This window comes from Corylus avellana, chromosome ca10 (assembly GCF_901000735.1).
Source record: "Corylus avellana chromosome ca10, CavTom2PMs-1.0".
NCBI lineage: Eukaryota > Viridiplantae > Streptophyta > Magnoliopsida > Fagales > Betulaceae > Corylus > Corylus avellana.
Genome location: NC_081550.1, coordinates 14519869 through 14537687, shown reverse-complemented (window position 1 = coordinate 14537687; position 17819 = coordinate 14519869). Strand labels below are relative to the sequence as shown.

General features: G+C 34.0%; 2 protein-coding genes across 2 annotated transcripts in view; both read left to right on the top strand.

Moving 5' to 3' along the window:
- The first annotated feature begins 8929 nt into the window (after positions 1 to 8929).
- LOC132163739 (11S globulin seed storage protein Ana o 2.0101-like) lies at positions 8930 to 11238 on the top strand. Its single transcript, XM_059574110.1, has 3 exons — positions 8930 to 9239; positions 9978 to 10698; positions 10829 to 11238. The coding sequence occupies exons 1-3, from the start codon at positions 9044 to 9046 to the stop codon at positions 10980 to 10982; spliced, it is 1071 nt and encodes a 356-aa protein (XP_059430093.1). The 5' UTR covers positions 8930 to 9043; the 3' UTR covers positions 10983 to 11238.
- A 4543-nt stretch (positions 11239 to 15781) lies between these two features.
- The window catches only part of LOC132164433 (uncharacterized), an 11527-nt gene continuing 9489 nt past the window's right edge, over positions 15782 to 17819 (top strand). Inside the window, exons 1-2 of the mRNA XM_059574945.1 lie at positions 15782 to 15863; positions 15977 to 16096. Coding sequence (XP_059430928.1) covers positions 15843 to 15863; positions 15977 to 16096 — 141 coding nt within the window. The 5' untranslated portion in view covers positions 15782 to 15842. The remainder of the gene's footprint in view (positions 15864 to 15976; positions 16097 to 17819) is intronic.

The window sequence follows — 17819 nt, the reverse complement described above, 5'->3', positions numbered from 1 at the left end:
CAGTTAGCTTTCCAAATCCACTTGAATTACCTCAATCAGATATTTAAGTTGAAAGTTATGGCTAAAATACCCAGATGTATGCAGAATCCAAATTTGAATCCAATCCGATTTTGACTCCAATTTGAGAAATTCCGAATTAAACATTTTCTTTATTTGATTAAACTTAACCACAACATATAGGTGCTCTGTTATGATTGGCTAAGCTTAATCATATCTTCTAGGTCTTCTCAAAGTGTGCTTTTAAGCCCAAAATCAATGGAATTAATTGTATCTTTATTTATAACCTGAAAACAATAAAAACAAAACAAAATCAAACAAATAATAACGCTAAGGAATTAACATATGCAAATTAAGGGGCTTGAATGTGCAACATTCGGCGTTTATCACACCCCTAAACTTACATATTGCTAGTCCCTTAGCAATAGAAAACTGAAAATAAACTAGAAAACAAAAAGATAAGTCCATCTTTCATGGGATGTACGATTGCATTTAGCGTATGCAACAAGCCTTTTAAACCCCTATGAATTCCCTAGTGGACGAGTGAAGTCTCGTCAGGGTTTTCCAGGAATGATACCCACAAACATTGTCATAATTATGTCATTCAAAAGGATAAAGTATCACAAAAATAATGGTTCTCATTCATTAGCAAGCTTAAAATTATAAACTCCATCTTCAAAATTCCAAGGAATTTACAAGTCAAATCACTTACAAATGGTAGATTGAGATACACAAATTTTAATTAGTGCAAAGTGAACTAACTCATAATCATGGGGCTTCAAAATAATTCCAATATGAATGAATGAACATCTCAGAATTCGTTGGACTTCATATCAAATGAAATAGCCAAGGCATACATTTTTTTTTTTTTTTGTAGGCTTTGCAATGCTTAGCTCCCTTAAGCTTTCTAGTTGACCCATGTATCGAGTGTTAGGCCAATATCTCCCAAACCAAATGGCTTTAGGACACTAGGTGTAAAAACACCCCTAAGGACTTACTAACTCAAGTCAAAAAGGCTACGAAGCTAAGCTAGCCATTTTATTAATCAACCCAAAAATTTCACTTTTTGACGCGAACACTCACTGCTTAATGAAGCAAGAGGTCTGGTTACTCAGCGAAAAATTCAAACTTGATTTTTTTTTTCTTTTTTTTTTTTTTTATATACATTTATAGCATGCCAAAGTTATTCATCCAATATGTCACCCAACAGAATTCAAGACATTGAAAACAAACATAATTGGTCTCAAAATTCATACCTCACAGACATGTGCTAGTGTGCTCAAGATAGATTTAAATTGAAACAAGAAGCATCTCATGTTGCCAAAAGTAAGTAGTAAGACTCAAAATTCCTAAGTCATATGATCATGTGTTCACAACTTTAAGCCTACCAATGAATTTTAAACCAAAATCAAAGCTCAACCATATGCTTAAGAATGACATAACAACAAAAATGGACCATGTTTTGTTTTTCCATACCCCCAAACTTGAATCATACATTGTCCCCAATGTATGTATAGAACTAAAGAATAAGATCAAGAGTATAGGAATACCTGAATGAGCAGATGTGGGCATATCATACCCCCAAACTTGAATGCAAAAACACATGTCCTGAAAAACAAAGTGATACTCCAACCAAATACCAATCAAGTGCACACATTGTTGCAAAAATATAATTAAGGAATGAAACAACAATGGATAAAGTAAACCTGGATGGAGATCATGTACCCTGGTGGAATGAGGAGTCGAGCGCACAGGGCTTGCGCTCGATCCTATGAAACTAACTCATCTAGTCAAAATATATGGAATCTGCCAAGTCAACAGAATCCACATCCTTGATGCGCGCAGTGTTCTCTGACCCTTAAGTTTAAATTTGAAGCACCAATCTTTTCTTCTCTTAGACCAAAGAGAATAAATTTTACCCATAAATGGGTAATTCCAAATGTCAGCATATCGAGGTAGATCCTTTTGAGTATTCCCAAACAATTTCTCATCCAAAAAGAAATCATGAATTGGAATAAAATGGGGAGAATATTTGGGGAGTTTTTCTACCTCGATGGTCTCTTTTTGCTCGTCTAACAGCCCTAACAGACTACCCTCCTGGCCTCTTGGTAAGTCATAAGAAATAATGACCGGGATAGTGTCATCTGTCCCTAAAAATGAAGATTTCAGATTACCTGGAATAGGGGCTTGGGGCTCATATGGCATCTCGGGAATAGGAGGTGATGGTGAAGAAACCTTAGTGCTTGCTTCCTTGCTTTTTTTCTGATGTAGATCCTGTGGGACCTCAATTTGCTCCTCCTTCCTTTCTTCCACGTGGTTTTTGATTTCCTCTCCACTCCTTAGTGTGGTGATAGCTTCCTCATGATAAGAAATACTTTTATCCACAATGTAGTGTTCATCAGGATTGGCCACCAACTGACTTTGAAACTCTTCTTCTTCCATCCTATTGAGGTGGTTAAGGATTTGTTCAACATGAGCTTCCATCTTGGCGTCTATCTTGGCGAAGAATTGAGGGGTATAAAGTTCCTGTTGAGACTTCACAATCTGATTCATCTCCTTTACTTCACTGAGAATCTTCAACACCGTATTTTGAAAGTCAGCATCTGACAGCGGAGGTGGCTCCTCTTGGTATTGTTGTTGTGAAGGCCAATAGATGGGAGATGGCTCCTCTTGATATTATTGTTGTGGAGGCCAATAGATGGGAAATGGCTCCTCTTCGTGAGCTTCTATCTTGGCAATGGATTGAGAGTTTACCACCTCCTGTTGAGATTTCACTGTCTGCTTTATCTCGCTTGCCAGCTCACTCATTATTTTTAGCATCCGATCCTCAAAATTAGAATCTGAGGGAGGTGGTGCGGCCTGGTATTTTTGCAGTGGAGTTGCTTGATATTGAGGGGAATATGATTGATCATTGAACTGCGGATATGCCTGATGGTACAGTTCATGACGTTGTGGAGCATAATTCCCAGGAGCTTGAGCTTGCAACGAGAGATTAGACTGGTTGCTCTACGCCGGGTTATAGGGATTAGAATAAAGGTCATTCCCCGATCTAGAGAACGGTCTGTTCATATGCTCATAAGAATAATTAGAAAATTGTCCTGCTGTAGGACAATCTTTAACATGATGATAAGGACTATAGCAATATGAACATGGTGCATGGGGTGGTGGAATGCCTCCCCACATGAACTAAACTAATAGAATTAACATAAAATAACAACAGAAAAATAAAAATAAAAACTCACAAACGGCCCTTAGGTGCACGTAGGGTTTTGGATGCAGGTTGCCGCAAGTGCGCTCGATCGCACGGCAAGGTGTGCTCGAGCGTACTGCCGCAGATGGGTGCGAGTGTAGAAGGGGAAGGCTCGAGCCCTGCTGGCTTGGTTCCTGCTGGAGTGCGTTCGTGCGCACGATCGCACGCGACCTGCGCTCGATCGCAATCACAAAAATGGCAGCTTACGGACCTGTTTGCAAATTCTTAAAAAAAATAATAATAATAAAATAAAATAAATAAAAACCAAACACACAACAAAATTAAAATTAGCAACTTAAAACAGAAAAATAAATTATTAAGCTAAAATCAATCCTTAAATTGAGATAATGAAACCGTTAAGCAGTCCCCGGCAACGGTGCCAAAAATTGATGTGGTATTTTTGTGACAAAAAATATCAATTATAAAAATAACCACTCGCAATAAGACAAATCTTTGTAGGATACGGCTATAGAGAGGGTGTCGAATCTCAAGGACTGCAGGGGTTTTATTATCAAAATTCGAAAGATTAAAATTAACTTAATTAAAAAGAGAATTGATTTGATTTTCTTTAAAACTTAAAGTGCATGAAAATAAAAGAGATTTAAAACAAGAGAGAGTGTATGGTATTGACTTCACCTTTATCTGCACAACAATGATTAATCATAATTAATCCCAGAAATTCATTCTATGCATGTTATAAATAAACAAGAAACTACCTTATTAAAGAATAAGCATAATCTATCTTCGGTTGGCACGGATCGTCCACCTAACCACTAAGATGCGGTACGACCCGTTTTCCCTAGGTATAAACTATCAAATTCTTTAAAATGATACATACAATCAATGAATAAGTATAACCCATCTTCGGTTGGCACAGACTGTCTACCTAAATTACACTAAACTAGGGTGTAGTACAATCTGTCTTCCCTAGGCATGACTTATCAAATCCTATTGATCATATGTCAATTAAACCCATTGTATAACCATCATCCTCATAATCACAGAAAACAAGAATGATTTGATTTCAATAAAAGTAAAATACTTTCTAAGACAAGAGAAGAATTTCACAAATATTAATTTTGGAATTTAAGAACAATTGCATTTAATATGAAGAACATAAATCAATTGTAGCAATCCTCATAGTTATACAATCAACATGCATAAATTGAAAATCTAGAAATTAAATACAATTAAACCATTGTGCTTGGATAAGGTTACATCAACACCCCACGAAGGGGTTTAGCCGCTCATGATCTTCTAAGCTCCAAAGACAATTTACTGAATTTTTATTCTAAAAAGCGGTGTGTCCTTTTTCTCAATGCTTAGAGGCTTATTTATAAGGCTTAGGAGGGTCCTAGAAGCCCTAGTAATCCTATTAATTTTGGAGATTTAAGTCCAAGTCCAATTAGAATAAAGAAAACTTAAGTGCAAATCGGAATAGGATTCGCCCAAAATTGGGTTCCTATCTTGCGGGGAGATTTTGGCATTGCGGAGATCCGATTTAGGAAAATGCTATTTCACAATGATTTGTAGAAATTTCAGTTAGCTTTCCAAATCCACTTGAATTACCTCAATCGGATATTTGAGTTGAAAGTTATGGCTAAAATACCGAGATGTATGCAGAATCCAAATTTGAATCCAATCCGATTTTGACTCCAATTTGAGAAATTCTGAATTAATCATTTTCTTTATTTGATTAAACTTAACTACAACATATAGGTCCTCTGTTATGATTGGCTAAGCTTAATCATATCTTCTAGGTCTTCTCAAAGTATGCTTTTAAGCCCAAAATCAATGAAATTAATTGTATCTTTATTTATAACCTGAAAACAATAAAAACAAAACAAAATCAAACAAATAATAACGCTAAGGAATTAACATATGCAAATTAAGGGGCTTGAATATGCAACATTCGGCGCTTATCAATGCCCTATATATATTACACAATTTTTCACACTTAATAGTGGTTTTAAAAGTTATTTATGAGTAAGAAAAAATGTGTAAAGAAATAAGAGTAAGTGTAGCATTTCTTTATATATATATATATATATATATCCACAACGATGGTTGCTAAAAATATGATATCAAAAAGATTTATTTTTGGAAAAACGAACAAGAAGAAGACAACTTTATAAGAAAGAAAGCAATCTTTTATGAGCTGGAAATGAGAAAGTAAAGGTAATAAGGTATGCATGTAGTGGCAAATCAATTGCATCCTTTTTATAGGCCAAGAATGTGGGGGGACAACGAAGGACGTCTCACCTTTGGTGAAACCAATACAATGCATTATCATTGAAAAAACAAGGATGGCATGGCCATGGCTACCCCGACACCCACAACAAGCAGTTTCAATAATGCAATAGCTTACCTTTTAGGGAAAAATATAAAAAATTCCATCAACTAACAGTTATTTTTAAAAGAGTTTTGAGTTTTATGATGTTTAAAATGTGCTAATATGATTTATCAAACTACTTAAATGTGCCAAAAAATAGGGTTGTCAATTTTAACACAACCCGCGAACCTGACAAGAACACGACATGAAGTTACAAAATTTAGGTTTGATCTAAATGAGTCTAGGTCATAATAGGGTCAACCCGTTTATTTTTGTGTTTGGTCGGTCAATCCACCTCACTCGCGGGTGACCGGCTTAACCTGTTAAAACTCCTAAACTAAAGCCTAAGTATTATTACATTATTTTTCTTATTTTTCATTCAAACGTGTTGGGTCGTATCGCTATGCCTTGCAAGTAAATGGGTTATGTCAGTCGTGTCAACCAAACACATCGTTATTTTAAACGGTTCAAATGGGTCATGTCAGGTTACCTGATTATTTTTAAGTAAAATAAAAATAAAACTAAAAATGAATAATAATAATAATAATAATAATAATAATAATAATGGGTGACCAATCCACCCCCACAGAGAACCCATAGCCTTGTAGGAGGATTCTCCTTTTTTGGCCCAAAAAGTATAAAAATAAGAGTAAACAACAAACTGAAATTTATCAAGATAACAAAATTCAAGAATTATTTTTTCTTAATGATTGTGGATTTTTCTGAATTCTTATATCATAAAATATCTATTGATTCTATTCCCTATCTAATAGTCTCCAACTGATTTCTTTTCTTACTCTAGTTATTCTTTACATAAATATTAATATTCCATCACAAAAAAAAAAAAAAAAAAATCCATTACAAAAGAATTCAAAAAATCTTTTCTTATTTTAGTTTATTCTTTATATAAAGATAGATATTCCACGATCAAAGAATTTTTTTTTTTTTTTTTTAAATCTTTTCTTATTTATAAGAAATGAGATTATTTACCCACTACCAGAAAATAAAAAAGATACGCGATTCCCAATAAAATGTGAATGCCACGTTTCACAAAAGATCATTACATACAAGTGAATATCAATATGAATTACGGTATTTATGCGGATCATAAATGAATAATTGAGTTTTTTTTTTTTTTTTTAGTTTTATTTAGATTATTAGCATTTAATTTATGTTTTAATTCATTTTTAAGAGGTATGGGTATTATTTTGTAATTTAATTTATGTTAGAGTATGTTTGGATCAATTAGGGTCAGAATTTAGTCAAATTAATAATAATGGGTGTGACACTAACTTTGCAAAAAGAAAAATTGACCGTTAATTTTCACTGTCATGTCATTTCAATTGTATTGTAGTTGTAAAGAACTATCTCTTTTTACAAATTTAATGGATGAGTAATGCTAGGGACCATCTTTTTATCCTCTTTTTATCCTCCTAAACTGAAGTGGCTTTTAAAATCATCATTGAATCAAAATTCAGGTATGATCCATCTAAAAATTAATGGTGATTTTAAAAGTCACAGCTTTAGGAGGATAAAAAGATAGTCTCTAACATTACTCTTAATGGATTCACCATTAGATTTGTGAACTCATGTGGATCTCACAAATTTAATGATAAATTTATCTATTCTTGGAAATAGTTGCAAGATTAAATTTTATTATTTCTCAATTTGTGTATGGATGGTGAATAAAAATGTAAGCTGGATAATTGATTTTATTTCAATGTTGATAAGATTTGTTAGATGTTAAGATTTAGTGTTTTTTATTTTATTTTGAATGTTGATAAGATTTACTTCAAAAAAAAAAAATAGAAGGTAAGATTTATTAGATACTATGAGTTATTGTTTGTTTGAGTGACTCCATATTTAAGTTACTCGAATAGGATTTGGGTGTTAGGGATGGTTACAAAAAGATAAGGCATTTAAAGATTCTCCCAATCTCTTTTTCTTTTTTGTTTTTATTAATTGTTTATATAAAAATAAAAATAAAAAGGATAAGCTTGTAAAAGTGTTTTAGAAATATGATTAAAGTAATACTTCGAGCATGTTTGGGGTTGCGTTTGAAAAATAAAGTTTTTAAGTAAAAAAAAAAAAATGGCAAAAAGTTTATTTTTAATTTTCTGTAAAAAATGGGGTTTGACCATTTTTTGACCCTTAAAAGAGCTTTCAATTTATTTTACCAAACAGGTATTTTAAAAAAAAAAAAAAACTAACTTTTTAAATATTAAATGCACTTTTAAACTCCTCAAATGCATACCCAAATCATAAGGTAGGTATTCTCAAGAGATAGCTCAATCGGTTAGGACCACGCATAATGAAAGTGGAGGTCACTAGTTCGAATCCCCTCCTTTTTGTGTAAAAAAAAAAAAAAAAAAAAAAAAAACTTATGATTTGGTAAAAAACATATGCTCATAAACTTATCCTTTTTTTTTTCTTCTTCTTAATATAAATTATATCTAGTAAATAATTACTAAAATATTTTTTTTTAAAAAAAAAAAGAAAAAAAAAGGCTATTGATTAATATCTAAAAAGAAAAAGAGATAATGTTTAAGAGCATTCCCAATGAAGGAGCCATATTTTTATGTAAAATAGCTTTTAAAAACTCAATTTTATCTAGTTTAGCTAAGCCATTTTTAAATGTCTCTGCATCCGATTAGCTATATTTTTATCTATTCTATTAAAATATTATTAAAAGTAAGAAAGTTTTGGAAAAAAGAGAACATGTGAGAGGAAAAATGTGAAAATTTTTGGGAAAAGAGAATATGTGGAGAAAAAGTAGGAAAAAATTTGAGAAAAAGATAAAACATGTTAGAGAAACAATACAAAATAAAATAGCTCACTTGAAAAGTGCTGCTACCTTTAGCTTTTTTTTAAACTCTTCCAATCAAATATCTATTTTATATTTTCTTTTGGCTAATCCAATGTAGAAGTTTTTTTGAACATTTAAAGAACTATTTTAGATAAAAGTAGTATTTGACTCTTCCATTGGGATGCTTTTAACACGTGAAGTATCTAACCCTTTCTTTTGATAACTATCACTTAACACTAGAAACTCACTCAAACAATAACTCAAACAAAACAAAATCTTATCAATTCTGAAGTAAATCAATGAAATCAGAATATTTGATTCCAATTGATTTTTTTCTTCTTAATTATTTCAGAAATTATAAATTATAAAATGGCATCAATTTGTAAATAATTTTATACTACCTAAATTTGCCGACGTGTCCTCCAGCTTTATTGCTCCACAATGGCGCAATTAAAAGTAGATTACCTGACTTTAATCTTATCCATAATCAATTACTTTTCTTATCAAATCCGAATCAAATTCCCCAGAGTCCTTCAATGGATGATCTTCTGATGGGTGCTATAAATACTACCTTTCTCAGTCTCTTTAACGCATATATTCATTCTCTGCTCTTTTTCCTTTTGGTGTTTGTTTTCCTGGAAAGTGAAAGAAAAAAAAAATGGAACTTGATCTTTCTCCAAAGTTGGCCAAGAAGGTGTATGGAGACAATGGTGGTGCGTACTATGCCTGGTCCCCATCTGAGCTTCCCATGCTTCGTGAAGGGAATATTGGTGCGGCCAAGTTGGCTCTTGAGAAGCACGGGTTTGCTCTCCCTCGATACTCTGATTCTCCCAAGGTTGCTTATGTTCTTCAAGGTATACGTTCGTTTTCTGATTCGATTTTTTGTTTTCACGTCTTTATATTTTGTGGGTGTTGATTTTTGTTTTCTGATCAATTATATTTTCCATGTTCTATTGTTGTTGTTGTTAGATTCATTGAATGTATTGGGATGCTCTTCCAGTCCTTGGTGATTTGTTTTTGTTTTTTTTGGTGACATTAATTTATTTAATAGATGGGGGTTTTTTATTTGTCTGAGTTTTGAGGTATTCATAAGGTTTATAGATTTTCTAGGTTCTTAAATTTCATCATGAGAAATTTCTAGTTCTTTTGGGTTAATATGGGGGCTTTATAAGTCACATCCCACTATCATCATGGGCTAGGTGGATTCAAATCATATCGGGCAAATCTGGTCAACTGTTTGATGGAAGATTGATCGTGTTACTGTTATTATGATATTGGGTTTTGTTAGCCCATCTTTTATCATATTTTGAAATTTTGTTCTAATCTTTCACCAAACTTTCTTTTTGTGGTGCTTTTACTTAAGATTGGCTATTTAATTTGATTAAAAGGGTGGAAAAGAAGCAAAGCAACCGGACTGTTTGAATTATTTTGGAAGAATTAATTTTCAGGGGTTTAGATGTTGGATAGAAGAACAATGATTTTTGGATCAACTTGTAAGAATGACTTGATTACTTTGAAAAGCGTAGAATTTAGCTATTGTGCATGTAGCAGAAGATAAGCACTTACTCTTCATTGATTTTTCTTTTCTATAGGAAGTGGTACAGCTGGAATTGTCCTTCCTGAAGCAGAAGAGAAGGTCCTTGCAATTAAGAAGGGTGATGCTCTTGCCCTCCCTTTTGGTGTTGTAACATGGTGGTACAACAAAGAGGACACCGAGTTAGTTGTTCTTTTCTTGGGAGATACTTCAAAAGCTCACAAAGCTGGTGAGTTCACTGATTTTTTCCTGACGGGTTCCAACGGGATCTTCACCGGCTTTTCAACTGAGTTTGTGGGCCGAGCATGGGACTTGGAGGAGAATGTTGTTAAGACCCTTGTTGGAAAGCAATCAGGCAATGGAATTGTTAAGCTTGATGGGAACTGCAAAATGCCTGAGCCAAAGAAGCAAGATTATTTGGGCATGGCATTGAATTGTGAAGAGGCTCCATTAGATGTGGACATTGTAAAAGGTGGAAGGGTTGTTGTCTTGAACACCAAGAACCTTCCTTTGGTTGGTGAGGTTGGGCTTGGGGCTGACCTTGTTAGGTTGGATGGTGGTGCCATGTGCTCTCCTGGATTCTCTTGCGACTCGGCATTGCAGGTGACTTATATTGTTCGGGGTAGCGGCCGTGTTCAAGTTGTTGGCGTTGATGGCCGCAGGGTCTTGGAAACAACTCTTAAGGCGGGTAATCTGTTCATTGTGCCAAGGTTCTTTGTTGTTTCCAAGATTGCATCTTCTGAGGGTATGGAGTGGTTCTCTATCATCTCCACCCCCAAGTAAGATTCTTTTCCTTTTTGCCTTTGAGCCTACTCTTTACCTGAGCTGTTAGTAGTAGAAGCAATGGCCAATTCAATTCCTTATATTGCTTACAACTTATATGATTTTTCTTTCCTGTGGCAATGGCAGTCCAATTTTCACTCACTTGGCTGGAAGGACTTCTGTGTGGAAGGCTTTATCTCCTGAGGTGCTCACAGCTGCATTCAATGTGGATCCGGATACAGAGAAACATTTCCGGTCTAAGAGGACTTCTGATGCCATTTTCTTCCCTCCACCAAGCTGAACAAAAAACTAGCTTAGTCTTTTTAGTTTTCTAGTAACTAGTCACCCCAATAAAAAAGCTTGAAGCTTGATTTCTTTCTCGTTTATGTTCCTGGTTTTTAAGTTTTTTACTTTGTTAATATGGTTTGGTTTTGGATAATGTTCATGTGGGGTTAAATAGGACCTGGCTTGTGTGTTCTCTAAATCCTTCCATTTTATTCTGGTTAAGCAAACAATTTCTAATGTTTTCATGTTAATGCATATAATGTTCCATTTTATTCTGGTCAGCTAATAATTTCTAGATGATGTTGTTTAGCTTCATTGCGTTTATGTGAGAATTAAAATTGCACAGGAGAATGACTCTTGTTTTGGACACATGTCAATTGAACTGAAAATGTTTTTTTCAATCCAGATAGTTTTGAAAGATGACTTTTTCCAACTTGGATAATCTTCTAATATTTGTATTTCACTTCTGTTTAGATGATTTAATATCTACTAACATATTTTTTGTACCTGACTATTAACTATTTTCTGCTTTAGAAAATAGAGTTTTTAAAGTTTAAAAGAGCTTTTTTGGACACTTTAAAAACTTTTCATGTTCGGACATGTCTTAGAGTGAAAAAGTGTTTTTTAATTTTTTCACCGAACATGTTGGCTTTTTGCTCGGCTGGTTTTGTGAAAAACCTTAATGCCATTTTATGCGGTGGCTGTATTAGGATTTTGGTTTAACTAGCAAGATTAAAAGATAAAGTTAAAAAAATATTAAAAATATTAAATATATCTAAAAAATGATATATAATTTCTATAAGATTTCACCTTTGTTAACCTCTTATATTTCCTAAAAGAGTAGTAATTTAGTGGACACCGGCGTGCATGAATAGTGTGCACGCCTGTGTTATAATATTATTTTATTTTATTTTTTTACTGTTTAAATAACATTTTATAATATTATAATATCGGCGTGCATACTGTTCATGCATGTCAGTGTCTACTAAATCACTACTCCTAAAATATCTAATAATCTTTCAAGCAATCATGGTATATTCATATGCCTTCCTTTCATGTTGACAATGACCCATTGCTATCATCATGTAATGCAATTTATAAGATGAATTAGGCATGTATGCGCAATAATCCACCCACCACTATGTTCTCATATTGGTAGGTTGGGGTTTAAATAATCATAGATGACTGTAATGAAACAATCCTGCTTGAAACTGGTCATTTTCTGTGATAGAAGCGAGTTGACATAGTCAAAATAATATTTTCAAAACAAAGAATAACTCGTGATCTAATAGCATCTTTAATAATAAATGATTATATCTTGTTATCTAATATATGTCATTGTTTTTCTCTAATTTTAGTTAAAGTTGACAATTTTTGACACGACCTATGAACTCAACACGAAACTAAAGAGTTAGGATTGAGGAGTTTGACCCGTTTAATTAAATGAGTCAGATTATGGTTGAACTATATAGTTTTATACTCATCTTTAACACAGCCCCCCAACCCGACATACGACATAATGATAAGTAATTTTTGACATGACCTGCAAACCTAACACGAACCTAATATAAAATTTGAGGGTTAAGGTTAAGAGGTTTGATCCATTTAATTAAATGGTTTGGGTTATGGTTGAACTATATAATTTTATACTCATCTTTAACACGATCCGAACCCGACACGTGATATAATAATAAGCAATTTATGACATGATCCGCAAACCTAATACAAACCGAATACAAAATTAAAGGGTTATGGTTGAGAGGTTTTACCCGTTTAATTAAATGGGTCGGATTATGATTGATCTATATAGTCTTATATATATATATATATGCTTCAACATGACCGAACCCGACATACGATTGTCACCCCTAATTTTAGTATTTTGTTTTTATTTTTTATCGACTTTTTTTATTTTTTATGTCCATTGTATTCAGGCATCCAAATCAATATTATTGTTAAATCATTCGGTATATTTAAACATGTGTTATCCATTGGTTGTGAAGGGCACAAAGAACGGGAGGAATTATGATCATATGAACTAGAAAATATTTAATTAATTATATTTTAGGAGTATTTTTATTTCATCAAAAAGTGAAAAGATAAAAATACTCATCAAATATAGCTAACTAGATACAGTGAATTGGAAATAATCCTATTCCCAAAGGGAAATATGTGTTATCCATCGGTTGTGTAGGCTAGCTTTGCCTACTTGTCGCATCTAGGGGTGTCAAAAATTACCGGGGAACCGGAACAGGAACCGGGAAACTAGAAACCGAAAAACCGAGGAGCTGATTCCAATTCCGGTTGCTAAAAAACTAAAAACCGGGGACCTCGGTTCTGGTCCCGGTTTTGGGCACTCAGTAAAACCTAGGAAACCGGAACCGGGTGCATTTATATATAATAATAATTTTTTTAATATTATATATATACACACAAAAGAGCCAATGCCTATATAACAATGATTTTTCTTTGATGGCGCCAAATTATTATTTTACCCTTTGGTATTAAGCTTACCCAGTTTAATTAGTAAGGAAATAATGAATTTGAATTAGTTTGACTGGATTTTTGGGTATTTCACATCACTTACTTTTTGTATGATGGTGTAGATTTACGGTTAGGCCTTATTCTTTCTTTGTCATAATTAAATTAAGAGGGTTATTTGTGTCTTCTCATCATTTATATTTTCCTTCTTTTTTTTTTTTTTTTTCTTTCTTAATCTTCATCCTCTGAGAGCCTACTCTCTCTCCTCATTTTTTCTTTTTCCATTTTCTTTTCTTCTCCCTCTTCTTCTCATCTCTTCTCCCTCTTCTTCTAAATTTTCCTCCGTTTCTCTTCTTCCTCTCCACTTTTTGTATATGGTATAGATTTTTTTTTGGTTAGTTTGCTTTTGTGTGATTCATTTTTTGAAGATTTGCTTTTTGCGCTTGATGATTTTCTTGGTGAGTTTTGTATCAGTGAGTTTGGCCAAATGGATTGATAGTTCTTCAAAGGTAAATTTCTCTTTCCTTTAAGCTTTGGGTATTTGTCAATTTGATATTAAGGTGATTAAATAGTTCTGAAATTAAACCTTATGATTTTTTCATGAGGTTTCATTTCAGAAAACAATTTTTTCACGAGGTTTCAAAAAAAAAAACAATTTTTTTAAAAAACCGGTTACCAGACCGGGTAAAAGCAGGAACCGGCCGGTAACCGGGACCGGGTTCCTTGTTCCGTTTCCCAAATCCAAAAACCAGGGTACTCCGGTTTTGGTCCTCATTTTGGCCAAAAACCGAGAAATCAGACCGGGTTGACACCCCTAGTCGCATCCAATGCTGCGAAAGAGCATATGGGCAATGTTATATACTTGGTACAAGCAATGTCAACCTTATTAGATCACTATGCCAAGGTCTCTAAGGGGTAGCTCAATCGGCTGTGAACCACGCCTCATGAAGTGGAGGTCATTAGTTCGAATCCCTTCCCCTTCTCTTGTGTAGACATGTCAAAAAAAAAGAAAAAAGATAACTATGTCAAGCCATTAGTAGCTAGTCGCACCACACTAAAAAAATTGAAGGTGGTCATAGCCCCCTTCAGTGGCCAACCACCATCCTCGAAGGTGACCATCTCTTCAAAGGGTGAGATGGTGGTCAGTCACCCTCTTTATTACGAACTTGAATATTATGTCCGTAATAGGGTAATTTAGGATAGGGTTTTAGAGGGAACTTGAACCTCTTTCAAATCAAGGGTTTGAAAATAAATTTCTCTATATTTTTATTAGCATTCAAGCAATTTATTAATAGCCTTCCATCCAACAATAAAACTCATAGAGTAATGTTACACTTAGAGTGCGTTTGCGATTGTGATTTTGCAAGAATAATCTGCGTTTTTAAAAGATATCGCAAAACATAAGGTGTTTGGCATTACGATTTAAAAATCATTTAATCTAAAATAGGAAAAAAAAAAAAAAACTGCGATTTTTATAATTAGTCTAGGATTATTTGAAAAAAGTGTGAATTTAAACAAAAATCACAATTTTGCATAACAAATATTTGATTAAAAAAAATAGTTTTTAACATGTTTTACTTTACGATTTTAAAAAGTAGCAATTTAAAAAACGCAATTTTTAAAAGTGCACTAATTAAAATCGCAATTCCAAATAAACTCTTACTTCCACTTCTTTACACCTATTTTTCCAAGCCCATAGGTGGCTTTTAAAACTACTATTAAATTACAATCTAATAAAAATTCATCTCACATTCAATAGTGGTTTTAAAATCCATCTTTGGGTGTGGAAAAATGTGTAAGGAAGTAGGAGTAAGTGTAAAATCTAGAATTATGGTGTGTTTGACATTGCGATTTCATAGACAAAAAGTGTGATTTTAAATCAAATCGCAAAATATAGATTGTTTTGGATTGCGTTTTAAAAAAATTGTGATTTAAAAAATGTAGAAAATCCGTTTTTTCAAATCGCAGACACCTATGTGGTTTTTTGAAAACACACACTTTTAAAGGATAAACTGTGATATCAAAGGTCAAACTGTGATTTTGCCAAACACTTAATTACATTTTTTTAAATTACACAATTTAAAACTTCTATTTTTAAAATTGCATTTTTTGAAATCACAAATCCAAACTGACCCTTAATAAATTACCATTTAAAAAAAATAAAAAACAAAAGGAGCTTACAAATACGTAGCCGAATTGTGTAATTTAAAATGGGCTGCCCGGAAGCAATGGTATGCGCGATCTAGTACAGCTAAGCCCCACCGATTCATGGGCCATAGTTGGGCCATTGATCCAGCGCTTTTACACACTCTAACCAGGCCTAGGATGTTACGCTAGAAAACAAATTCTCTTTCTCTTCTCTTCTCTTCTCCGTTGCAGAACACCACCGGCCGCCATGGTTAGCGTTCTAACTCAGGTGCTCATCCAATCTCTAACAACTCCCTAAAACTTTTAACTTTTTCATTTTTTTTTTCCCTTCTAAATTCAGGTTTTGACGCCCATTTTTTTGTTTAAACCTTTTGTACGCAGGAGCGTCTTCTTGGTTTTGCGCTGGGAAGCATACTCACGGGGGTCGTTGTATTTGAGCAACGCAGAAGCATCTACAAATCCATTTCTGATACCCATTCTCAATCCACTACGCGGTCTCCGGTAATGCTTCCTCCCATTCTCTTTCGCATTGTCATGATGTACAATTTCGGTATCTGAAACCCTAGAATTTAATTTCCTATATTTTTTTATCTTTTGCAACCTTAGGCTTCTGAGAATCTCTAGAATGGTCTAATTTTCTATTTTCTTTATTTTTAAGGAGATTTCAGAAAGAAAATTGATTTCAAAATAAACTATATGAATTTGTTAGGTGTATTCAAAACTTTTAGTTTGATTAGAAAGGAAATTTTATTGGCAAAAATTTTGGTCATTTCCATAGTCTTTGATGTGTAGTTGATATTAGCTCCTCTAATGGCCGTGGAAACGACCAAATTATCTTCGGTAATATGATTGTCGAACTAAGAAATTCTGCGGACTTATCTTTTCTGGGTTGCTCTGTATATTTCAAATTGCCACTTGGGCCATGGCCGTGGTGGTAGAGGATTGAGGTGGAACTGGGTAGGTCTCGAGTTCGAATACGCAGACACACACGCACCCCCATTATGCTCAATGTAATATCCAATTATTTTTTAAGTTTAGAGCATAGAAAAAAGTGCGGAGTAGAGAAAGATACAAAAGGGAGTTTAGCTTCTGGAAACAGGGAGTAGGGAGTTCAGTCTATCGTGATGTTTTAGGAAGAATATTCGTGTGTTTATTGAGCTTTCTTCACTTCAGTGCCATGCACTTTGCTTCTCTTAATAGAAGAGAGCCCATTTTTCGGTGGTCTTTACCTGTTTCTTGGTTCCAGTCATCTTGGCAACATTTCAAGCTTTTTGCTGTTAAAAGATATTTGGCCCCTCGTGTTGCATCTTTCGAAATTGCTGCTTGCTTGGGGGTCTACATTGAATTCGATAGTTTATTGCTAACAAGATTCCCTGTGCTATATGTGGTGGCAATGCAATTCTCCAGGGAGTGAGTTGCTGATAAAAATGCCGGCTCTTAGTAGGATTTCCAGTAGTCGGATTGAGGTTGGGGTGGAAATAGTAGCATAGTTGCTTGGAAGTGGACAATAGAGTGATTGTACCAGCCAAAATTCATCTATATATTATTGCAACATCTGCTGATGTACCTCATAGTTAGGCTGTACCTTTCTGACCTAACTGGCTAGCAATCTCAGTTCGCGACAGAGAACAAGACTGCAAGAGATCGTATCTTTGGTCGCTTCTTCTCTGCCAAGCACAGGGCCGACCACTACATAAGCCGCCATCAGTCCAGGATTACTTTAACATAGGAGGCGTCATTGATTATGTTTAGGAACTGGGAACATAACATGTTTGGAATGTATATAGACGTGGCTGTTGCTACTGGAAGTGTGAAAATATTATACTTGTAGAACCATATACCTTTTAGTAAAAACAGCACCAAAGGTTTATACTAATAATTTTTAGGGGAAACATCACTTAATCTCCCTGAATTTTATCACCCCCCTAAAGTTCAAAAACTCTCAATTTATAGCTTATTTGGGATTGCGATATGGAGCTTAGAAAGTATTTTTAGTACCTAAAAAGCTGCCATGTTTGGTAAAATCGTTCAAAAGCACTTTGACTTTTTTTATTCTAAAAAGGGCCCAAACGCATTTGTTAAGAATGAAGCTTTTGTCTAAAAAGTTCTTTTTGACTTTAAAAGCTTTATTTCCTAATGCAATCCCAAACATACTCTTTATAATGTCACCCTTCTTGTTAGAGTTTGGGGTTAACTTAGACGGCAAAGGGGTGAAATGACCTTT

Excerpts from the sequence above, each read along its gene's own strand:
- LOC132163739 (XM_059574110.1), top strand. The coding sequence starts at position 9,044 with ATGGAACTTGATCTTTCTCCAAAGTTGGCCAAGAAGGTGTATGGAGAC. Across the intron at positions 9,240-9,977 it reads GGTTGCTTATGTTCTTCAAG|GAAGTGGTACAGCTGGAATT; the intron begins GTATACGTTCGT and ends TCTTTTCTATAG. Across the intron at positions 10,699-10,828 it reads TCTATCATCTCCACCCCCAA|TCCAATTTTCACTCACTTGG; the intron begins GTAAGATTCTTT and ends TGGCAATGGCAG.